Below are 25,419 nucleotides of genomic sequence, written 5' to 3'. Positions count from 1 at the left end.
TTTACACCTGAGGAAGACATACAGAGATTATGTAATTTGTTGAGAGTCAGAGAGCTAGTAAATGTCTAAGGCAAGATTTGAACTCAAGTGTTCCTGCCTCAGGCCTAGTGCTCTATTCAAGTGCTTATATCTCTGCTTAGGTTCCTTAAAAATCATACCAAACATCCAGAAGAATCAATAGTTAAAAATTAATGAGTTGTCCTATCCTTCATCATTCCTTCTTTCCTCAACATTTATAGTAGCGAAATAAAATAATACCTGGATTTTTAGTCAGAAGCTATAGGTTTGAATTCAAGTCTACTTGTTTTGGCAGGCAATTTTACTTTCTTGGTCTCATTTTCTTCTACTGAAAAGTTATAGTCTTTATGATCTCTTCTAGTTCTAAATTTATGATCTCACATTCACATTATTATCTCTCTGTAGTTCTAGAATCATAGCACATTGGAACTAGAAGTAACTAAAGAACCAAAATTGTTAGGGTGAAATATCTCAATTAATTACCTCACTTTCCAAGAAAGACAATTTAGTCCCAAAGTGGTGATATAGTCTGCCCAAGTTCTTAAATCTTTACATTTTTATACATGTATTTGATTATTCAGTGGCATTTAATTTGATACTTTGATAGATCAGTGATCTTTCTGATACAGCAACCCCATCCACTAACACAGATCTCACTTCATCTATATATTTCTTTGTTCGTTTGTGATGTGCTTTTTCTCCTCCAGCCTCAGTGACTACTATAACAATTGAAATTCTTGAGAGATGGTATTTCTTAATTTTAAAATTAGTTTATTAATTGACTGGTCAAGATATCTTTAGCCTGATCTGTAGTCCCTCTCCATCATCCAAAAGAGAAAGAGAGCTCACTCCTCTGGTGCATATCTATATATGCCACTTGTGAGTTTAGCATTCAGTCCCTCTCCTGGACATCTCAAGACATCTCCAAATGGAAATGTTAACACTTAAAAACCAAAGAGTATGGTTAACCTGCATCGACAAATATCAAAAAAGCCAGTGTGCTCAACCAACCTTTTTCCTTTAAAAGAGAGAATTCAAACACACATATTGGGGGTGGAGCTGGATAGACCCAAGACCCTGGGGAGGAGAAGGTTACAACTTTTTTTAGTATTTCAGGAAAGAGGAGAGGAGGTCTTCTGTGATTGAGCAAAAGGGAAGAATTCTATACCACCACAGGAGATGTTTATGAACCACTTGGAATATAAACCAGGATGTAACTTTTATAACATGTTCTTTGCTGTTTTCTGTAAGTACTAATTGACCTTTCAGGACACTCTGAAATCTTCTTGTGCAGGAACACTGCAGAGTCTAAGGCATATATCACTACAGTTCCAAATCTTGGGAATTTACAGAGTTCATATCAAGAGGGCAGTGAATAATTCTTCCTTGGTCACACAACTTTGGAAACAGTGAAAATTCGCAGGCTTCCAGATTGAACTGTGCAAACAATAAATGGAGAGAGAAGGCCACAAATCATGCTAGAAAATCCCTCTGAAAGGGTTCCAAGTTCAGCATTACTGTAAAGTCCAAAGTCAGTCAGACAAACATTTATATAAAGCAACTGCTATGTGCCAGACACTCTGTTAAGTATTGAGGATACAAATAAAGAAGTAGAAAAACAGTGTTGCTCAGTGTGTAGTTACCTCAAGTAGCTTACAGTCTAATGGTGGACGACAAAAAAAATAATTCAAAAGTCAAAAAGTATGTATAGAAGAGTTGGGGAAGGTACCAAATATGGTGGCATGGTGGAAAAGTGAGAGAAATCCCAAATTAATGTAGTCAGATAAGAACTGAGATCCCTCAAACATAGGCTTTTGAGTTCATGGTTTCACCTTCTAATCAAAGGGAGAATGAGTGTGGAGTCCTTGAGGAGATCTTGAAGTAAAATGAGGTTTTCTTCATAATGAGTCTTCTGGTAGCAGTGGAAAAGTCAAAGAAGTCTTAGAAGTCAAGAAATAGACTGGATAAATAAGCAAATAAAAAGAAAGAACCCACAAAGTGTTAGGGAAGCTCAAGAAAGATACGCAGAAGAAAATAACTTTTAAATATAAGAAAATACTTAGACATTCAGCTTGGACATAAGTTCAACAAGAATTCTTGGAAAAGTTAAAGAAATATAAAAAGATAAGAAAAAATAAGAGTGTCATAGGAAAAAATAGTAATAAATGAGAGTCACAAAAGAAATTTATGAGAGAATAGTGTAGAAAAAGAGGTACAAAACCTTACTAAAGAAAAACCTTTCTTAAAATTAGAATTTGACAAATGGAAGCTAATGACTTCAAGAGGAATAAGAAAAAACTAATAAAAAACATTGAAAAAATATAAGAAAATGTGAAATATCTCACAGGAAAAAACAACTGATCCAGAAAATAGAACAAGGTGAGATAATTGGATTACTTGACAGCCATGAATAAAAAAAATCTACATTTCATATTTCAATGAATTATAAAATAAAACTGCTCATATATCTTAGAACCAGAAATTAATATAGAAATTGCTAAAAATCCACCAGTTATCTCCTGAAAGAAACTCTCAAATGAAAACTCCCAGGAATACTATAGGATAACTCCAGGCCTCCCAGGTTTGGAAAAAAACACTGCAAGCTGCCAAAAAGAAAGTATCATGGAGCCACGGTCAAGAGCATAGTACTTAACAGCTATCTCTAGAGGAATAGATGACTTGAAATAGGATCTTCCAGAAAACTAAAGGTCTTAGATTATAAATAAATACCTACCCACACAAAACTGAGTATACTCATGCAAGGGGAAAAATAGATATTCAATGAAATAGTGTGCTTTCAAACATTCATGATGAAAAGATGAGGGCTAAGTAGAAAATGTGATATTTACACTAATACACTGCTGGTAGAGTTGTGAATTGATCCAACTATTTTGGAGGGCAAGTTTGGAACTATGCTCAAAGGACTTTAAAGACTGCCCAACCTTTGATCCAACCATACCACTGCTGGGTTTGTACTCCAAAAAGATAATAAGGAAAAAGACCTTTACAAAAATATTTATAACTGTGCTCTTTGTGGTGGCACAAAAATGGAAAATGAGGGAGAGTCCCTTGATTGTGGAATGGCTGAACAAATTGTGGTATCTGCTGGTGATGGAATACTATTGTGCTGAAAAGAACAATGAACTGTAGGAATTCCATGTGAAAGACTTCCAAGAATTGGTGCAGAGTGAAAGGAACAGAACCAGGAGAACATTGTACACAGAGACAGATACACTGTGGTAAATTCCAATGTAACAGATTTTCTACTAGTAGCAATGCAATGACCAAGGACAATCCAGAGGAACTTATGAGAAAGAACAATATCCATGTCCAGAGAAAGAACTGTGGGAGCAGAAATGCAGAAGAAAAATATATGCTTGATCATGTAGTTCAATGAGGATATGATTAGGGTTTTAATGTTAAAAGATCACTCTACTGCAAATATGAATAACATGGAAATAGGTTTTGAACAATGATACATGTATAATCCAGTGGGACTGCTTGTCAGCCTCAGGAGGGGGGGCAGAGTTTAAAGGGGATGTTTCATGAATCATGTAACCATGGAAAAATATTCTAAATATAAAAAAATGGAATAAAATGTGATATTCATGCATAGAACTCAAAAGAAACATAAAAGGTAAATATAAGTGAGAAATCATAAATGATTAAATAAGGTTAACTTATTTGAGTTATTATGTATGATATATGTAACCCCTCAGAACTTTATCATAACTAGAAAGGAGTTTAATTATATAGAAGCCTGGAATTTAATTCCATTATGTTCTGATAATCTTAAAAGAAGAATGGAAGAGCAAGGAAGAAGAGTTTAACAGCAGAGGCAGAGAAGAGGAATGAGGAAATTATCTCACATAAATGGGCCATGTAAGGGAGAGTTTATACAATGAATAGAATTTTGGGGAGACCAAAGAATATTTGAATCTCACCCTCATCTAGTTCAAGGATAAATAAAATTATATACACATACAACTGGGTACTGTGAAGATGGGATTAACTCTCCCCTGCCCATTTTTAGATTTAATCACCAGAAGCATATATACCCCACTTAAACTTGAGTGGTCTGTGACCCATGTGTGCAATAGTGGGTGATGAATCAGAATCGACTGACTGCCCCCTAGGCAGTCCTAAGCAAAGCTTTAGCTATAATTGATACACATAAAAAGGAAGGAAGTCACAGGAAGTGATGAAAAGAAATGTGTTTTTTTTTTAAATGTCAAGAACTTCCTGTGAAGACATCTTTCACCTTGAACTTGATCTTGAAGGAACTCCAGCTGGAGACTTCAGACTGCTCTTAGACTTTTCCCTTAGAACTACCATGTGGGCTGAGTGGAAAAGACTGATTCCTCTCCTGGATTTTCTGAAGGGTCTAGCCTCAGGAAAGACCTACCTTATTGAGATAGGCTTCGGGCATCCCCAGGTCCTCAGCTCAAGGCTGCGGCCCCTCCAACTAAGGACTAATTAGCCTTGCCTGGGTTGAGCCAGAGGTCAGAGCAAAATAGTCTAGCTCACTAAGTGAGATTTCTTACTCTGCCCTCTTTCTCATTTCTCCACCTTCATACTTTCCCTCTATTTTATACATAAATTGCTTTAAAAATCATTTTGGAATTGATTAAATTCTTGGTGACCCTATTCTTGAATAATCAAGTCCAACCTCACATTCTGGCTCTTACGGTACAGATATTCATTTTACCCAATAGAGAAGTAGAAGGGAGTTTAGAGAACAGAAGTGAGTTAGATTAAGAGAGGGAATATATTAAGTAAAATAGTGGTCAGAAGCAAAACAGATATTGGATAGGATAAAAAAAAGAGAAAGATAAATACGAGAGAATAGGACGGAGGGAGATACACAGGTAGCATCATAATGGAATATGAACGATATGAACTCACATATAAAACAAATAGGAGAGAAAAATTGATAAGAAACCAGAATCCCATAAGATGCTCTTTAAAAGAAAGAAACTATCCATATGGAGTTTAAATTAAGGTCTAAAGAATAAATCCATTGTGTTTTAACTGAAGCATACATTTAATATTACATTCAAAATACATCCAAAATGACACTTAGTTAAAAAGACTTGGGTGGCAAAGGAAAAGAAAAAATAGACCTAATTGGAAGAGATAAACAAGTACATTACATTTGGTTAAATGTATCATAAACAATGAATTGATATCAGCGGTTGACATATGGGCACTAAATGGCATTGATCTTAAAATCTTAAAGAAAAAGTTAAATGATTTACAGAAGGAAATAGAAACTATAGTAGTTATATATTTAAAAAACCCCTTACCTTCTGTATCAGAATCAATACTGTGTATTGGTTACATATGAGAAGAGTGGTAAGGGTTAGACAATAGAAATTAAGTGACTTGTCCAAAGTCACATAGCTAGTAAGGCCACCAGATTTGAACCCAGGACTTTTTTCATATCTAGGGCTGGATCTCAATTTACCGAGCCACCTAGCTGTGCCAAGAAAAACCCCAATTAACCCTTCTAAGATCTAGATAAATCTAACCATAAAAAGTTATAGATATAAATAGAATGTTAGAAAAAGATATTATTCACCTCTAGGGAATATTGAATCTGAATAGAAAAGAAAATATATATTTCTGTGAGTATAAAACCCTCCACCCCCTTTTATGATTATAATAGTATTAGTCTATATGATTATTTTAATAACATAATCATTCATTTTGAATTAATAGTCAAAAGTGATATAATTTGCTTTATAAAATTATAGGAAATAGCTAAGAAAAGTTACAGTTTAGGGTTGTATAAAATCTCATTTATATCTTTTGACCTTAAACCTATATTTAAAAACTACTACTAAGCCCACCACACCCTGTTGGGTGCAAGCTCAAGAAGGTCACACAGGAGGAGGGCCACTCTTGTTTCTACAAACTGCTGACTCCTAATATTGTCAGTAAAAGACACCAATAGTGCAAAGGCCTTTAAAAAGTCAGTAATAATAATAGACTTAAGTTATCACCCAGAATAATCTTTTGCATTAACTAGCTCAATTAGCATTTGCATCACTAATTAAGAACCGCCTATGTGAAAGATATGAGCATCTTTTTTAATTTTTTAATTTTTATTTTTTTGTATCACAGTCACTATGTGTAAGATTTCTCTCTATAAAAAAAGGCCATCTTCTAAAGCTCAGGGTCTCTGGTTCTGATGAGACCAGGATCTGGCTTTATTGTGAAATGAGCCTCCTCTCAATAAACCTATTATTTAGGTTGGAATTCAGTATTGATGTGATAAACTTTCTCCACATTTCTCAGCTGTATATGGAACTTTCACAAAAATAATATATTAGTTCATAAAATCCTTACAAACAAGTGTGAAAAAGTAGATCACAATTCAATTAAAATATATTTGATAAAGAACATTTGAAGCATAGATTAAAAGAAATTGAAAAAATCCCAGAAACAATGATTTTATTAAAGATAATGATTCTAATGAAGCAACATACCAACATTTTTAGGAGTTCGGGGTTATGCAAAAAACACCAAATACTGGTAAAATGAAATATATGAAACAAATATATGGATTATGTGAATTTCAAAACTACTCAACCCTGTTCAAACCATTCTTTAGAGGATGGGATTTGGCTATTTCCTGATCAATAACAATAGAGATACTTGGAATGACAGAATCAGGTCTTGGAAACTACAATCTCCACCCTACTCAAGGTAACAGGATTTAGAAAGGGCTGCAGCAAAGCTCAAGATTTAATTATTTGAGAATATGACCTTCAACAGACATGTGGAAAGGGGACAGACCTCTGGGCGGTCCTGAGTTAAGCTAGAGCCACCATTGGCACAAGTGAGACACAGGAAGTGAGGTAGAGGAGAGCTGAGGAGGCTGGGTCTTCCTGTGTGGAGAGAGAGTGTGGTGGTTGGAGCCTGGTGCTTGGAGTGAAGGCCCTCAGACTGTTTCTCCATTTTGGTCACATGAGTGATAGGGACTGATCTCTTTTCTTTGCCTCGGCTATCCAAGGCCTTGGGCCTTTGGCCCAGCCTAAGCAGAGGGGGTATTTAAGCCCTATTCCCTTCTCTCCCCTTCTCTCTCTCTCTCTCTCTCTCTCTCTCTCTCTCTCTCTCTCTCTCTCTCTCTCTCTCTCTCTCTCTCTCTCTCTCTCTCTCTCACCTTTCTTCCTCCTGTTAGTAATTAAAAAACTCCATAAAAGGTTGACTTCTGACTTGAGTTTTCATTTAGGAATTACATAGCTGAATTCCTTGGCGACCTTAAATTAATATATATCAGTCTTTTAAAGTGATTTCCATATCACAATTAATGACAGTGGTTCTGTGAACAGTATCATAGGGCAGGGTGGAAAATTCAGGGAAGAAAGAAAAGAAGGATCAAGAATGTAAAGAATGCTGAGAATTACTGAAAATATTCTATATTCATAGAATATCTACTTTGGAAGAAATCCCAAAGATTGTTTCAAGAAAGGAGAACTTACTACCTATTGACTAGAGCAATGATCGCGAACCTTTTAGAGATGGGATATTATGCCTGCCTCCCCAGAGACCTTGTGCCATGCCCTTCCCCACCACCACATGCTGGGTGTGCCTCATCTCTCTTTAACCCACAGAGGGGAGGGAGAAAGAGCTCCCATTAGACTGCTGGGCAAAGGGATGGGTAAAGTGAGGAATGTCCTTAGCAAATAGAGAGGGGGAGGGGAGTGGCCTAAGAGCTCCACTCCCCTCCAGCTCTGCTGCCTGTGAGTCACCCACCTTACCCCCTGTACACTACCATTAGGCTGCTGGGAAAAGGGGCAAGAGAATGTGAAAATATGTCATCAGGCACAATGGAGAGGGGATAGGAGCAGCTCCACTCAAATACCTCTGCCTTTCTAGTAATGTATTCCGAGGGTTGGGGGGGCATGGAGGCCCCCATTTTTGCCATCACTGGAATAGAGTGTCTTACATACAGTAATGCATGATAATTTTATAATACATCATTTTTTTTATAATTAAAGAAACTCATGCCACTTTTGGTCAGCTTCAAATCATGCTAGCTCCAGATCTTATCATCAGCTGCTATTGTATTTCAGTTAAGACTAAAAGGGTTATGAGGGTTATGATTATTTAGCTTCATGCTTCTCAATGGATCCACTTACATTTGGTGGATTCCCACTGTTCATCAGTGTTCACTGATGGACAGTCTTTACTCTAACCAATATATATCAATATTCTTTACCCTACAGTAGTCTTAATTTGAACCTTTACTCAAGTCAGAAAGCTCCTTCTTCTACACTATAAAACAATCAAAGCACAGCTCAAATTCCATCTTATTAAAAAATATAAAAGATCTGACTCAGATACATTTGACTGTGAGAGCTAGAAAAGTGCTTAGCAATCAGCTAAACAAATACTTTAATTTTATAGAGAAAAAAAGTGAGGCCAAGATAAATGAAGCCCAAATTTAAAAATCTAATAAATGGCAGAGCTGAGACTTGAGTCCAGTTTTTCTGACCAATCTGTTATATATTCAGGTAACAGAGCTAAGTTATAATTCTGACTAGGCTATGAGAGAGAGTGCTGAATTCTACAATACTTGAGTTTAAATATGAATTCAAACATTATCTGTGGGACCCTGTGTATTATGCCACTGAGTTAAGATGTTCACTCTGTCTTCCTCTCTTCCTCTCTTTCTTGATCTTTAAAATGAAAATAATAATAGCACCTATCTCTCAGATTTGTTGTGAGATTAAAATAAGATAACATTTATAAAACTCATTGCATACATTAAAGCTACATAAGTAACTATTATTATTGTTTTTGTTATTATTATTATCGTCAACTGGCTGGGTAATCTTGAGCAATATACTTCACTTCTCTGGGACTAATTCCTCATTTGTGAAGTGAGGTACTGAGACTAGATGGTTCCTGTGAAGATTAAATTAAATCTCTCTCCTGATTGTGAAAATCAAGTTAACTCCCCCACCCATTTTTAGATTTAATCACCAAAGTATAAACATCCCACTTAATCATTAAATGGGGAGATCTGTGACCCACGTGTGCAACAGTGGATGATGAATCAGAATCAAACTGTCTGCTCTGTGGGCTGTCCTAAACAAAGCTTCAACTGTGATTGGTAGACATAAAAGTGGGGGAAGGCACAGGAAGTGACACAAAAGAAAGTGTCTTTAAAAGGGAGTTACAACTTCCTTAGTGGAGTTCAACTTGGACTTCGTCTTCTTCTGGAGTTCTGAATTCAAGTTGGAGGCTGGTGAACAATCTGCTGACTAGACATGAGACCTGTACTTTGGTGAAACTATTCTTAAATGTCTTCTTTTGGACTGACACGTGGTGAGTGAAAAAGCTAACTCCTTTCCTGGATTTTCTGAAGAGACTAGCCTCAGGAGAGACCTACCTCTTGAGAGAGACATCCCCAGGTCCTCGGCTTTGCCAAGGCCTCTCTGCCTAAGGACTAAACTCCTCTGTCTGAGTTGAGACAGGGCCAGGAGTAAATTACTTAGTGCTTATGCTAGATATCATATCCTATCGTCTTTCTGATTTTCTTACTTCACTCTTTCTATATTTCGTAAATAAATTGTAAATAAATCTCTTTTTTAATAAATTAAATTCCTGGCAATCCTAATCTTAAATAATATGATCCAACCTTCTAAAATAGCCCCCCTTTCACCCTTACATTTCTGAAAGCCTTTCAAGTTTCAATATTCACTATTTCTCCAAGCAAGTAAGAAAATACTGAAATTTTTCGTATGTCATCAATTAATGAATCAAGATTTAAGCATATATCAAGATATTTTGCTAACTACCAGGAATACAATGACAAAAAGAAACAAAATTTGGTCTTTGAGGAGCATACATCCTGTAGGGAGACAGAACATTTACCCATAAAAGTATGTACACAATATATGCAATATAAATTCAGGGTCACTGGAAACATGGATTATCAGGAAAGACTTCATTTAGTGGGTGATTTTTAAAACTAAACTTTGAAGAAAACTATAGATTCCATGAGACAGTTGAGAGCAAGAAAGTAAAGGAAAAGATGAGGAAGAATCTGTATGATGGTATAGAGAATGCAGACAGAATATCATGTCTATGGAACAGAAAGAAGACCAGTTTAGTTGGACCAACAATTGCACAAAAAGGACTAATATATTCTAAGACTGGAAAGCTAGGTTGGAATCACATTGTAGAGGGTTTAAAGTGTCAAAAAAAAGGCAGTTTAGTATTTGAAGTTACTGATAATAGGGCACCATAAGAATTCATTTAGCAGGGGACCAACATGGTCATACCTATGCTCTAGGAATACCACTTTGGTAGCTCTGAGGAGTTATATTAGCGAGGTCAGGAAAGACAATTAGGAGGCTATTTTAATAGTCCAAACAATAGATGATGAGGGTTTAAACATGGGTGGTAGCTTATGAGAGGAAGAGAAGGGGGTAGATATGAGGGATGAAATGCAAACAGAAAAACATACTTGGTATATGAGGTGAGGGAGAACCAGGAACTAAGAATTTGTGATTCTGAGCCTTTATGAGAGGAGCAATAGTGGTGCTTTAGACAAATATAATGAGGTATGAGAAGGGGTGTGTTTAGGAGAAAAGAATGAAGTTTTGAGGATTTTTGAGTTATAACCAAGAGACATCCAATTTGAAAGGTCTAATAGGCAATCTTTGAAGCTTGAGAGAAACTGGGGATGAACACACACACACACACACACACACACACACACACAATCTTTGGGAATCTTCTGCTTATAGATGTATATGTGTACACCCACATATATATGGATAAATATAATAAATTATCTGCACATAAATGATACTTGAAATCATGCAAATTGAAGAAGCTGCTAAAAGAGAGAGTAGAAAGTGAAGAGGGTCCAGGACAGAAGCTTGAGCAATAGAATAAGGGGATGTGATGCAAAGGGGACTGAGTATAGAAAGTCAGAAAGATAGGACAACCAAATGAAATAATTGAAGCAAAAAAAAATCTGATAAGGGAGAGATTATCTCAGAGGAGAGTTTGGTTAATAGTATCAAGTCCTGCATTTGGAGGTAAAGAAGGCTTTAGATCAAGAAAAGGCCTTTATATTTAGCTTTTTCTCTCCAAAGGTATGGGTATCACATAGGTATCTCCAAAGCTATCAGATACCTTTAGAGAGAAAAGTTTCATTTGAATTATCTAAATAAATAAGAAAACAGATTGCAAGGTTTTGAGAAATTGGAGGCAAGGAAGTGACTTTTTACTTCACTTTCTGGAATCAATGCTGATATTCTAGTATGAAAAATTTTTTGTGTGAGAAAAAATTTGAAGGGATAGATTTAACTTCTAAACGTCCGTTACATTATTCACTAAAAGTAACTAGAAGTATACTTGATATTAAAGTTTAAAAGAAGTATGACTATGTTTCTTCAATGTTCAGAAACCCTCTTCTAATTCATTTTAGGTTGCCCGTTTTCTGTATCCAGTTTTACAATATCCTATCCTTTTGCACATCAAGCATGACGAGCTCTCCATCCCAATGGACATTCCATATCTTGTTACTGTATCTGAAGTGAACAATAGGAAAAACTGGAAACTCAGTAAGGCTTACCTATTTCTGAATAACTTTTACTTGATTACTAAATGCAGAATCATTTAGTCTAGAGATTTATAAATGAAGATATTGAATACACTGTGAATCCAAGATTGTCTATTCCTCATAAGAAGTCCTTCGTGTAGAAATGGTGACTATTCTCATTCTCCTACTAGCTTTATTTTAGCAAATACACAATGTGAATTATTTTAAAATTAAAATTTAAATTTAAAATTAAATTTTAAATAAAAAATATGTCAGGATTTCAGCACTCCAAGATATAAAGTTCAAATTCCAGATATAAGGATGATAAAATCTATGGTCCTTTCTTGTCACTTTCTGTCAGTGTTTTCTCTTTTAACTTGTTTTCTTTCTTACTCTTGACTGATCTTTACTCAATGTTGTACCACAATTTAGTATAAAAATGAAAAATCATATCAAAATCAAATTCATGAATGACACAAAGCCAATATATTGGCTTATAAAAAGAGATTAATGAGTTAGGCTAGAAAATTGAAGAGAAATTAAATATGAATCTAGGCAAACGTAAAAGTCGTGCACTTGATATTTAAAAATTAACTACATAAATACAAGATACAGAAATTGGTGGCAAGAGAGACTATGTTTAAAAGTTACTTGGGTTATAGTTGACTGGAATCTCAGTATGACTCAGTGATATGATGAGGCAGCCAAAAATGCTGATGTGGCCTTAGGCTGCTTAGAAGGATCATGTTCATAGGAAGCGGACTGAAAATGCTACTGTTTTCTATATTTCACCAAGAGAATTATGCTAAGATCTGGACACAACATTTTGGAATGAAAATTGATGAACTATAGTCCATCCTGAGGTTAGTGATCAACATGATGAGGAAATAGGAATGTTTAGCCTGAAAAACAGACTTACAGCTTAGCCTCAATTTTCTTGTCTGTAAGATGAAATTATAAAATATTCTGACTAAAATTCATAATGCACATAGACAATAATGACAAAAATAATTTTAATGGGGAATTAGCATGAATTGGATAAGAAAGCAGAAGATACAAGCTTATATTACATTATGCTATATTCACATAATACTGACTGATGATGAAGTTTCCATAAAAATCAGGGGAGTGATGCTTATACATAGGGGTGCCAAAAATAGTTTATCATCAGCATGTCCATCCACAATTATAAATGAAAAACAGAAGCTTTTTTTTCATCCTCTGCACAATGCAAAGATTAATCTGAATTTGAAGTTGGAAGATGTGAGTTCAAGTGCTGTCACTTACTTCCTGGGTGCCCTTGAATAAGTTACTGAACTTCTCTGGGTCTCTGTTTCTAATGATTCTTTGAGCTCAGTAATTTCATAATTCTTTCTTTCTGATCATTTGACAATTATGAATTCTGTATCACTTGAATCACTTGAAGTAAAGGAATAAAAAGGAAATAGAAGTATAAAATGTAATTATCTAACCAAAGTAAGAGTACATGAATAGTTCTCTTTCCTCTCCTAAAAAATCCACTCCAACCAGTCACAATCACAAGAAGAGAGCAATAGGTGGGGCTACACAAAATTTATATCCTGCCTACATCAGCATGTAAAGTGAGAAGGAGAGTGGGGTGCTGGGAATTGTAGTTCTTGGGTTCAGATTGCAATTACACCCACCCCCCAATGATTCCAATGAAAAACAAGCATGTAGAAATCTCCCATATTTACATGCCTAGTTTCCCCATAGAACCAGTACACATAACCAACTTATATCTCTAAAAATCTTCAACTAGAGGTACATAAAATATTGTACTTTCTAAGAAGAAATTATAATAATTTGGGGATAAGAGGGAAATAAAAGAAAAAGAGAACAAAACCAATGATTGCTAGGTGCATTGACAAAAAGCTAATGGGGGCAATCCCCTTTGGCATAAGAGTGTAGATTCAAAATAAATATGTTCAACCCCCCACAGTTCAATTTCACTACATCCCAAAGTTCATTCTGGATCTCTTAGTGCAGTGTGAGGTTTCTGCAGGCATCTCTATGGCACCTTCTCCAAACAGTTCACTTTCTGGATTTGGGGAAGTAGCAAGTTTTTATCATAAAATTACTCTCAAACAAGAAAATGTTTATAAATCAAGAATTTTATGACAATTATACCATCCCCCTAAGGAGGGTGTTGAAAAATACATGGATTACCCTCAGATACATAGCTAAGTTATGAGATGTGTGAATCAATTGTTAAAAGGCAGTAAACATTTAAAAAACATATAGAAGAAAAGAAAAAAAACAAAATTAAATAGTATATAAAAATTCTGAGTAAGCAAGAATAATCCCATAACAGATCCTTGCATTATGTCCCAATAAAGTGATTTATGTCCCACAAGCCTGTAGGACCATTGCAGAAATATGCACTTACCCAATCAGCAGCCAGGACGATAGAAAATTGCCACAGTACGAAAGGCAGAAAAGGGACTAGATTTTAGCAGCAAATGGGAAATGTCATTACTTGGTCAGATTTTATCTTTGCTGTCAGGGATAGGGGAGCCAGAAGGACAACAGCTAAATTGAGGTACTTTTTCTGAATCTGGCACAGGGAAATTCTACGTCTGATGTTGTCAAACAGCTGCTTCCTCAAACCTCAAAACAAGTCCTCTGTCTTGGTGCAGATTCTTATCAATCCCATCAGGGTTGGTTGGTCTCCTTGACCTTGTGCTTCTTGGCACTGTTTAATGACTCTTTTATGATCTCTTCTCCTGGAACAAGACACAATCATTAAAGTCACTCAATATTTATCAATCAATGGCAGGTTTCCACAGTCTAAAGATTTTGGGTATGCATTAATATTAGAGCTAATGGACATTGTAGACTTATATTAGTGCAAAAAAAAACAACATTAGGTAACATGTGCTTCAAGTACAAAAAATGAGAGAAAAAAGAAAACTCAAATACTCTATTGCACATACAAAGAAGAACCATAATAATTTTTAAAAAAATCAAAAATATATAGTTCACAATCAGTGACACATTGTGTTTGCCAAGAAGAGATGAAATATAAAGGTTTCTCAACCCAAAATGAGATCCATTTCCTTTTTAACTTGGACATGATCCACAGAATGAGTGCAAATGATTGTCACCAAGTACTAGCTTTATAAATCAGTAGTATAATAGGCAATGCATATTCAAAAAAGTACCCAAATCCCCCAAATCACAAGAGCCCTTTTAAAGAGACCAGCAAACAAACCCACTATCATATAGAATTCATATGAGTTGCTATGTGACCTTAAAAAAAGCCATTGAAACTCATGGACACTTGTCACAAGTTCTCCAGATCTAGCCAATCTTTCAACTTTGGCTGAGATATTTTTAACAAAGTCTATTACTGTCATCACTCCAAAATATGGCAAGAGAGCCAAAAAAACATAAACCTCTGATGAACATTTTGGGTTCAGCTGATGAAAATCTTTTGGGTCTAAAATGTCACCAAGAATCTAGATCATTCTGGTGGAAGGGTAGAGTAAGCTGAAGAGTTAGAAATATAAGAACCATCCAGAAGCCACGAGGCTTCATGAGACATTTTCCCTCGTGAGAGCCATCCAGAGGTACCACGTCCCCTAGGTAAACCTTCCCACCTCCCAGATGAGACTATAACAGTCTTAAAAGGCATGACTTTATATGTCTCATCTATTACATTTTTATAAATGTGGGGAATACAACAGTGCACTTCACTTCAACTACTAAGTGGACCCTTACTTCTTATTATAAATAGTTCAAAGGTAGGCAAGTGATCAATCAGAGGTAGTGGTGTTCCTAGATATCCCAAAAAAATCATTTATGAAGACCCCTTAAAATCAATTTAAAATTTTAGGTCATTAAATTCTCCAAAGATTGTATACAGGTGGTAACCAATTTGATGGCATCCATCCATCATTATCTGTGTGACAATTAACAAAGGTAAAAAGGAACAAAAGGCCATTTAATGCAACATGTGAGCTCAATGGATCTGGTGACAAACTCAGAATCCACAAGGACCTATTTGTTTTACCATGGAAAAAGGTTTGTCCAAGTTGACAAAAAAATAACAATTCTAAGATGTCAAAATATGTCAAATAGTAAAATCTCATATTCATATACATTCTTAAGAGAATTTTACAATCATTATCTTATTTCTGAGACATTTCCATTTCTGGATCTTTGAAATCTAGATTTCTTCATCTATAAAATGTGAGATTGTTGGCTGATATATCCCTTAAGTTTCTTTTTAAGTGTGTTACTCTGTGATTCTGAAATCCTCACTACAACTTTTTGAGTTAATATTATTCCACTTAGGTTGTTTACCCTCCTGCTTAAGTCTAGTTTCCTTGACTAACTAGGGATACTGACTACAGTAATTTGGAGTTTTTCCCTGAGTTTTAGGAGTTTTAAAATATAGAGACTTGATTAGTTTCTCTCTTCATCAACTATTTATTTCACTTGCTACATTTAGTAGAAAATACTTCTCCAAATGAGTAATGTGGTTAATCAGCATCCTACATTTTGGAGAAAAAGGAAGGAAATCACTATAAAAAGATTATTGAAGGAAATTCTGTTGAGCTAATTGAAGCTTTAGGAGAGCTAGATATGACAGGGATGCTGATATTTTCTAGATTTATGTAAATATTGTTGCTGTACCTCTAAAAATGATGTTTAGCCTTTCTCCTTTCATACAAGCAAAGTCCCATCTATAACCTATAATTTCCCATTCTTTTCAGGGTGATGAAAGGAAAGTCAAGTATTACTTATTACCTCCACATAAAGATTTACAATTTGGAATCTCTGAACTTTGTGATTAGTTAAGGGGGAAAAAAGAGAGAGAAATTAAGTTGAGAGATCATCTGATACTTCCTGTCTGTAATTTGCCTTGGTCTTCTTTTTCTGTATCTCATGAACTGGAAAAGGTTCTTGAGAAATTTTCTTAAAGGCAGTAATGAGCTAATCCGCTGAACAAAGGTGGCAGGATTTCTACATGTTTTGAATTTTTGATGTAACTCAAATCCCCTGAAGGAGACTCAAAACTCTATGAATAGGGGGCAGTTAAATGGCTTAGTATACCAAGAACCAGGCCTAGAAATGGAAGGTGCTAGGTTCAAATCTAGCTTCAGACACTTCTTTAGTTATGTGATCCTGGGCAAGTTACTTAACCCCATTGCTGAGCCCTTACTGCTCTTCTGCCTCATAACCAATGCATAATATTGATTCTAAGATGGAAAGGCTCTATGATTATAGTGAACAGATTGATATTATTTAAATATTCTATTTCCTCTTTTGCTAATGTAGGCAATTTATTTTTTTTTTTGTAAATGTTCATCCATTTCATCCATATTGTCATATTTATTGCCATATAATTGGGCAAATTAGTTCTTAATAATTGCCTTAATTTCCTCTTCAGTAGAGATTAATTCCCTTTTTTCATTTTTTACTTTGATTTTTGATATTGATAATTTGATTCTTTTTCTTTTTTAAACATGCATAACTGAAAGATACCTTTATCTTTTTACAGGACACACAGTGAAAAATGAGATGAAACGAATGAAAACCCATGTAGAATCATTGTTTTCAGATTTGGTGTTTAATCCAAATGGTCTAAGGCTGAGCATAACTGTAAGTATATATATTTTTTATAAATTTTATTTTATTTTTCCCCAATTAATGTAAAAACATTTTCAATGAATTTTGAGTCTCAAATTCTGTCTCTCCTTCCCTCCCTCCTGAGCCACACACCCATCCTCCCTTGCTGACAAGGTAAATAAGATCATAGCAGTTTTACATGTGTAATCATGTAAAGCATATTACATATTAGTCGTTTTGTGGAAGGAAACTCAAACAAAAAAATCAAGAAAAAAATTTGAAAATTAGGAAAATTAAGACAGAAAGTGAAAAAAGTTTGCTTTGGTCTGGATTTGGTCTGGATTCAGAATCTATCATTTCTTTATCTGAAAGCAGATGGCATTTTTTATTATGAGTCCTTTGGGATTATTTTCTATCATTGTATTTCTGAGAATAGCCAAGTTATTTTTCACAGTTGTTTATTGTGCATTATTCCTGTTTTTGTGTACAATATGCTTCTGCTCATTTCAGTCATGCTTCAGTTTGGGTGAGTCTTTCCAGGTTTTTCTGAGTCTTTTCTGTTCATCATTTAAAAAAAACACAATAGTATTCTATTAAATCATAAACTATAACTTACTTAGTCATTCCCCAATTGACGATCATCTGCTCACTCCACAATTCTTTGCCCCTATGGAAAGAGCTGCTTTAAATATTTTTGTACATATAAGTACTCTCCCCCATCCCCCTTTATGTCTTTAGGATACAAACCTAGTAATTGTTTTGCTATGTTAAAGGGTATGGACTTTTTTTTAAATTATATTTTATTTGATCATTTCCAAGCATTATTCATTAAAGACATAGATCATTTTCTTTTCCTCCCCCCACCCCCCATAGCCGACGCATAAATCCACTGGGCATTACATGTTTTCTTGATTTGAACCCATTGCTATGTTGATAATATTTGCATTAAAGTATTCATTTAGAGTCTCTCCTCTGTCAAGTCCCCTCAACCGCTGTATTCAGGCAGGAGCTTTTCCTCGGTGTTTCCACTCCCATAGTTTATCCTTTGCTTTTGAATAGTGTTTTTTTCTCCTAGATCCCTGCAAATTGTTCAGGGACATTACACCGCCACTAATGGAGAAGTCCATTACGTTCGATTATACCACAGTGTATTAGTCTCTGTGTACAATGTTCTCCTGGTTCTGCTCCTCTCGCTCTGCATCACTTCCTGGAGGTTGTTCCAGTCTCCATGGAATTCCTCCACTTTATTATTCCTTTTAGCACAATAGTATTCCATCACCAACATATACCACAATTTGTTCAGCCATTCCCCAATTGATGGGCATCCCCTCATTTTCCAGTTTTTAGCCACCACAAAGAGCGCAGCTATGAATATTTTTGTACAAGTCTTTTTGTCCATTATCTCTTTGGGGTACAGACCCAGCAGTGCTATAGCTGGATCAAAGGGTAGATATTCTTTTGTCGCCCTTTGGGCATAGTTCCAAATTACCCTCCAGAATGGTTGGATCAGTTCACAACTCCACGAGCAATGAATTGTTGTTTCCCTTCTGATTTTAGTTACATTGGTTTTGTTTGTACAAAAGCTTTTTAGTTTGATGTAGTCAAAATTATTTATTTTACATTTTGTGATTCTTTCTATGTCTTGTTTGGTTTTAAAGCCTTTCCCCTCCCAAAGTTCTGACATGTATACTATTCTGTGTTTACCCAATTTACTTATGGTTTCCTTCTTTATGTTTAAGTCACTCACCCATTTTGAATTTATCTTGGTGTAGGGTGTGAGGTGTTGATCTATTCCTAGTCTCTCCCACACTGTCTTCCAATTTTCCCAGCAGTTTTTCTTGAAGAGTGGATTTTTGTCCCCAAAGCTGGGATCTTTGGGTTTATTGTATACTATCTTGCTGAGGTCGCTTTCCCCCAGTCTATTCCACTGATCTTCCTTTCTGTTTCTTAGCCAATACCAAATTGTTTTGATGACTACTGCTTTGTAATATAGTTTAAGGTCAGGGACTGCAAGGCCCCCATCATATGTGTTTTTTTTCATTATTTCCCTGGATATCCTTGATCTTTTGGTTTTCTCTAAATCAGTGAAGAAGTATTTTGGTAGTTCAATGGGTATGGCACTAAATAGATAAATAAGTTTGGGTAGGATGGTCATTTTTATTGTATTGGCTCATCCTATCCATGAGCAGTTAATGTTTTTCCAATTGCTCAAATCTAGTTTTAGTTGTGTGGAGAGTGTTTTGTAGTTGTATTCATATAGTTCCTGTGTTTGTCTCGGGAGGTAGATTCCTAGGTATTTTATTTTGTCTAAGGTGATTTTGAATGGGATTTCTCTTTCTAGTTTTTGCTGCTGAGCTGTGTTAGAGATATATAGAAAAGCTGATGATTTATGTGGGTTTATTTTGTATCCTACAAACTTTGCTAAAGTTGTTGATTATTTCAATTAGCTTTTTGGTTGAATCTCTAGGATTCTTTAAGTAGACCATCATGTCATCTGCAAAGAGTGATAACTTGGTCTCCTCCTTGCCTATTTTGATGCCTTCAATTTCTTTTTCTTCTCTGATTGCTACTGCTAGTGTTTCTAGTACAATGTCAAATAGTAGAGGTGATAATGGGCATCCTTGTTTCACTCCTGATCTTATTGGGAATGCATCTAGTTTATCCCCATTGCAGATGATATTAGCTGTTGGTTTTAGATATATACTGTTTATTATTTTTAGGAATGACCCTTCTATTCCTATGCTTTCTAGTGTTTTTAATAGGAATGGATGTTGTATTTTATCAAATGCTTTTTCTGCATCTATTGAGATAATCATGTGGTTCTTGCTGGTTTGCTTGTTGATGTGGTCAATTTTTGTGGATGGTTTTCCTAATATTGAACCAGCCCTCCATCCCTGGTATAAATCCTACTTGATCATGGTGAATGATCCTTCTGATCACTTGCTGGAGTCTTTTTGCTAGTATCCTATTTAAGATTTTTGCATCTATATTCATTAGGGAGATTGGTCTATAGTTTTCTTTCTCTGTTTTTGACCTGCTTGGTTTTGGAATCAGTGCCATGTTTGTGTCGTAAAAGGAGTTTGGTAGAATTCCCTCTTTGCTTATTATGTCAAATAGTTTGTATAGTATTGGGATTAACTATTCTCTGAATGTTTGATAGAATTCACTGGTGAATCCATCAGGCCCTGGGGATTTTTTCTTAGGAAGTTCTTTGATGGCTTGTTGGATTTTATTTTCTGATATGGGATTATTTAAGAATTCTATTTCCTCTTCTGTTAGTCTAGGAAGTTTATATTTTTGTATATATTCATCCATATCTCCTAAATTGGTGTATTTATTGCCATATAATTGGGCAAAGTAATTTCTAATGATTGCCTTAATTTCCTCTTCATTGGAGGTGCTGTCCCCCTTTTCATCTTTAATGCTGTTAATTTGCTTTTCTTCCTTCTTTTTTTTAATTAGATTGACCCGTACTTTGTCTATTTTGTTTGTTTTTTCAAAGTACCAGCTTTTTGTCTTATTTATTAAATCAATAGTTCTATCACTTTCGATTTTATTAATTTCTCCCATAATTTTTAGGATTTCTAGTTTTGTTTTCTGCTGGGGGTTTTTAATTTGGTCGCTTTCAAGTTTTTTTATTTGCATTTCCAATTGATTGATCTCTGCTCTCCCTAGTTTGTTAATATAAGCATTCAGGGATATGAATTTACCTCTGATTACCTCTTTGGCTGCATCCCAAAAGGTTTGAAAGGATGTCTTGCCATTGTCATTTTCCTCGATGAAATTATTAATTGTTTCTATGATTTCTTCTTTAACTAAACGGTTTTGGAGTATCATATTGTTTAATTTCCAATTGGTTTTAGATTTGGTTTTCCATGTACCATTACTAATCATTATTTTTATTGCCTTGTGATCTGAGAAGGCTGCATTCATTATTTCTGCTTTTTTGCATTTGTGTGCTATGTTTCTGTGACCTAGTGTATGGTCAATTTTTGTGAATGTGCCATGTGGTGCTGAGAAGAAGGTGTATTCCTTTTTATCCCTATTTATTTTTCTCCATATGTCTATTAATTCTAATTTTTCTAAGATTTCATTCACTTCTTTTACCTCTTTCTTATTTATTTTTTGATTTGATTTATCTAAATTTGATAATGGTTGGTTCAAGTCTCCCACTAATATGGTTTTACTGTCTATTTCTTCCTTCAATTCTCCTAGTTTCTCTATTAAAAATTTGGGTACTATATTATTTGGTGCATACATGTTGATTAATGATATTTCCTCATTGTCTAAAGTCCCTTTTAACAAAATATAATTACCTTCCCTATTCCTTTTTATCAGGTCTATTTTTGCTTTGGCTTTATCAGATATCATGATTACCACTCCTGCCTACTTTCTGTCAGTTGAGGCCCAGAAGGTCTTACTCCATCCTTTAATTCTGACCTTGTGGGTGCCAACCCGCCTCATGTGTGTTTCTTGAAGACAACATATGGTAGGGTTTTGGATTCTATTCCATTCTGCTATTCATCTACGTTTTATGGGTGAGTTCATCCCATTCACGTTCAAAGTTATGATTGTCATTTGTAGACTCCCTGGCATTTTGATAGCCTTCCCTAATTCTAACCTTTTCTTCTTCGGCTCTACCTTTTAGTCCAGTGATTTACTTTCAATCAGTCCCCCTTGTCCCCTCTCTTGATGTTTCCCTTTTTAGTCCCTCCCTTTTTTCCCTCCCCCTCCCCCCTCTCTTTCCCTCCCTTTTTGTTTTCCCTCCCCCCCTGCCCCCCTTGGTTTTCCCTTCTCCCTACCCTTGTTGGGTAAGATAGAATTCAAGATCCCAATGGATCTGGATGTTTTTCCCTCTCAGAGTTGATTTCCCTGAGATTAAGGTTTAAGTAAAAAACCCTCTTTTCCTCTCCTTCTTATAGGAGTTTTCTTCCCCTCCCCTTCCCATGTGAATCTTTGTGCGAGAACCATTATTCTATTTGGTCTTTCTTTACCCCCCTATTTATACATTACATTTTCCCCACATATTAGTATACATAGATATAAATGTAGTCCTTATAGAAGAGAGTTTGAGTAAAAGAAGAAGATAACATTTTTCCCCTTTCCTTAATATTTACCTTTTCAGGTATTCCTTGCTCTTTGTTTTTCAGTATCAAACTTTCCACAGAGCTCTGGTCTTTTCTTTGCAAAAAGTTGGAAGTCTTCTATTTTGTTGAATGTCCATACTTTCCCTTGGAAGTATATAGTCAGTTTTGCTGGGTAGCTGATTCTTGGTTGGAGACCCAGCTCTCTTGCCTTTCTGAAGATCATGTTCCATGCCTTACGATCATTCAGAGTAGAACTTGCAAGGTCTTGTGTGACCCTGATTGGCATTCCTTTATATCTAAATTGTCTTTTTCTGGCTTCCTGTAGGATTTTTTCTTTTGTTTGAGAGCTTTGGAATTTGGCAATTACATTCCTGGGAGTTGTCTTTTGGGGGTTTAGTGTAGAAGGTGTTCTGTGAGCTCTGTCAGTGGCTGTATTAACCCCTTGTTCTAGAATCTCTGGGCAATTTTCTTTGATTATATCTTGTATCACGTTGTCGAGTTTGATGTTTATTTCTGGCTTTTCTGGAAGTCCAATTATTCTTAAATTATCTCTTCTCCCTCTATTTTCCAGATCTGTCACCTTGTCGGTGAGATATTTTATGTTCTCTTCTAATTTCTTGGTATTTTGGCTTTGCTTTATTAATTCTTGCTCTTTTACACGATCTCCAGCTGCCTGATTCTGGCCTTTAAAGTCTGGTTTTCCTTTTCACTTTGGTCAAACTGGTTTTGTAGATGCGTGAATTTCTTTTGAATTATTTCCCACTTTTTCTCCCAGAAGGCTTCCATCTTTTTGTCATTTCTGATTCAAATTCTTCATGTGTTTGTGGAGAGCTTCCATTTCCTTTGGAAGGTTTCAGAGCATTTTCTTGTGCATCGTATTCTATCTCCTCTGTATTTTGTATTTTGGTTCCATAGAATGTGTCCAAAGTTGCCCCTTTCTTCTTATTTTTCTTGGGATTTTGGGGCTTCTGTGCTTCTGTGGAGTTTGCCATCTCTGAATGGGGAGGATTAGCTTTTCTTATCTCTGTCTGGTGTTCAGAGGCTTTAGTCCTGGGCAGATTGTCGGTTCTATGAGCTTTCCCTGGGTTAAATTGAGTATGCCTTCCGGCAATGACTTTCACTGGAACTGGAATGGAAGGGCCAGACCAGGGGGCCACACTCTCCCCCGGCTCTATCTGCTTCCCTGCTGCCTTGGTGCCCCCTCGACTGTACTGGGTCGGGTTGCTTTCCGGAAGTTGCCTTCAGAATAGCTGGCCGTGAGGCTGTTTTGTCAGCCCTGAGGGTTGCTGTTGTTTCAGACGACCCTGCTCTCTGCAGAGTAAGGAGTCATGGCTTCCCGGAGCTCCGAGGGTAGTGACTTTCACTGAGACTTGGATAGCAGGATCCAGCTGGTGAGGCTGTCTTGCCCGCCCTGAGGGTTGCTGTTGTTTCAGACAACCCTGCTCTCTGAGGGGGGCGGGGCCGCAGCTTCCTGGGGCCTTGGACTCTGCGCTCCTACCCCTTAGGTCCGAGTGATCTCGGGTTCTGGCTCTTCAGGGGGGCCGTACCTTTTGATCTGGGTCCAGGTCCAGGAGGAGGATTCCCAGGGTCTGTGCTGTTGATCGTTTTGAATTTCGGCGCCTTAGGAGCTTATAGTTTGAGATCGGTCGGGAAGGGTTTTCCGGAGATCTGAACTTTAGCTTTCTCTAAGCCGCCATCTTGATGGAAGTCCTCCGGGTATGTACTTTTATAGCCCTTTGAGCACGGATGCAAGTTGCTCCACAGAGTGATTGAATCAGTTCATAACTCACCCCAAAGCATTTCTTTTTTCCATATTCTTCCAAATTTTGTCATTTTCCTTTTCTGTCACAGTAGCCATTCTGATATGTGGGGTGGTACCTGAGAGTGGTTTTTTATATGACTTTAGAGAACTTTAATTACTTTGTCTGAGAGCTGCCTATTTATATCCTTTGACCATTTATCTGTTGGGGAATTACTTATATTCTTATATATTCAACTGATTTCTCTTTGTATTTGAGAAATGAGGCCTTAATTTGTGAGACTTGTAAACATTTTTTGCACCATTACTAATTTGCACCATACATTAATTACTATGCATTGCTTTCTGTCCTCTTTTCCCCCATTTAGTTTCTAACCTTTCCTTTAACCTCCCCTCTCCCCCAGCCCCCGCCCTGCCTCACCTGCTTTTCTTTTTACCTTCCCCTTCTTGCAGGGTAAGATAGATTTCTATACGCAATTGATTTTGTATGTTCTTGCCACATTGAACCAATTTCAGTGAGATTAACTGCCCTAATAATGATAAGGCTCTTAGGAATTAAAAGAGTCATTTTCTAAAGCAGGGATCTAAAAATTTTAATCTTATTGGATGTCTTTTGATTTCTCTTTTCTCCTTGCTTTTTTATGCTTCCCTTGAGTCTTGTTTTTGAGAGTCAAATTTTCCATTTTCCTCTGGTCTTTCCCTCAGTAATGTCTGAAAATTCTCTATTTCATTGAATACTCATTTTCCCACCTTGATGGATTATGTTGTTTTGAGGGATAGGTGATTCTTGTTTGAAGTCTAGTTCCTTTGCCTTCTGGAATCTCATAGCCAATACTTAATTTAGAAGCTGATATATTTTGTGTTATCTTGATTGTGGTTCTGTGACATTTGAATTAAGATGTTTTTTTTTTTTTTTGGCCACTTGCAATATTTTCTTCAAGACCTGAGAATTCTGGAACTTGACTATAATATTCCTAGGGATTATCTTTCAGAAAGTGATCAGAAGATTCTTTCTTTTTTTAATTTTAATTTTTAAATATTTTTCTATGTTTACATGATTCATTTTCTTTCCCTCCCCTCTTTCTTCCCACCTCCCAGAGACAACAAGCAATTCTACTGGTTTGTACAAATGTTATCATTTGATACCTATTTTCATATTATTCATTTTTGCTATAGAGCAATTTTGAAAAGCCCAAGCTCCAAATCACATACCCATATATACATGTGATAAGTGATGTCATATGTTTTGCTTTTGAATTTCTCCTCTCATAGTTCTTTCTCTCAATGTGGATAGCATTCTTTTACATAAGTCCTTCAGGAGTATCCTGGCTTTGCTACTAGTAACAAAGTCATTACATTGGATTGTTCCAAAATGTTTTGCTTTCTGTGTA

General features: G+C 35.9%; 1 protein-coding gene and 1 long non-coding RNA gene across 6 annotated transcripts in view; one reads left to right on the top strand and one right to left on the bottom strand.

The window, feature by feature from the left end:
- The window catches only part of LOC107650550 (uncharacterized), a 133,757-nt gene extending 133,358 nt beyond the window's left edge, over positions 1–399 (bottom strand). For all 3 annotated transcript variants that reach the window (XR_008914925.1, XR_008914926.1, XR_008914924.1), the window contains exon 1: positions 259–399. This is a non-coding gene — a long non-coding RNA (uncharacterized LOC107650550). The remainder of the gene's footprint in view (positions 1–258) is intronic.
- The window catches only part of LOC100619241 (cation channel sperm-associated auxiliary subunit beta-like), a 249,570-nt gene that overhangs the window by 214,492 nt on the left and 9,659 nt on the right, over positions 1–25,419 (top strand). For all 3 annotated transcript variants that reach the window (XM_016427568.2, XM_016427569.2, XM_007473197.3), the window contains 2 exons: positions 11,474–11,609; positions 17,115–17,215. In XM_016427568.2, the coding sequence (XP_016283054.2) occupies positions 11,474–11,609; positions 17,115–17,215 (237 nt within the window). The remainder of the gene's footprint in view (positions 1–11,473; positions 11,610–17,114; positions 17,216–25,419) is intronic.

Source organism: Monodelphis domestica, chromosome 1 (genome assembly GCF_027887165.1).
Source record: "Monodelphis domestica isolate mMonDom1 chromosome 1, mMonDom1.pri, whole genome shotgun sequence".
Lineage (NCBI taxonomy): Eukaryota > Metazoa > Chordata > Mammalia > Didelphimorphia > Didelphidae > Monodelphis > Monodelphis domestica.
Note: the sequence above shows the minus strand (reverse complement) of the source record. Positions and strands in the feature narration are given on the sequence as shown.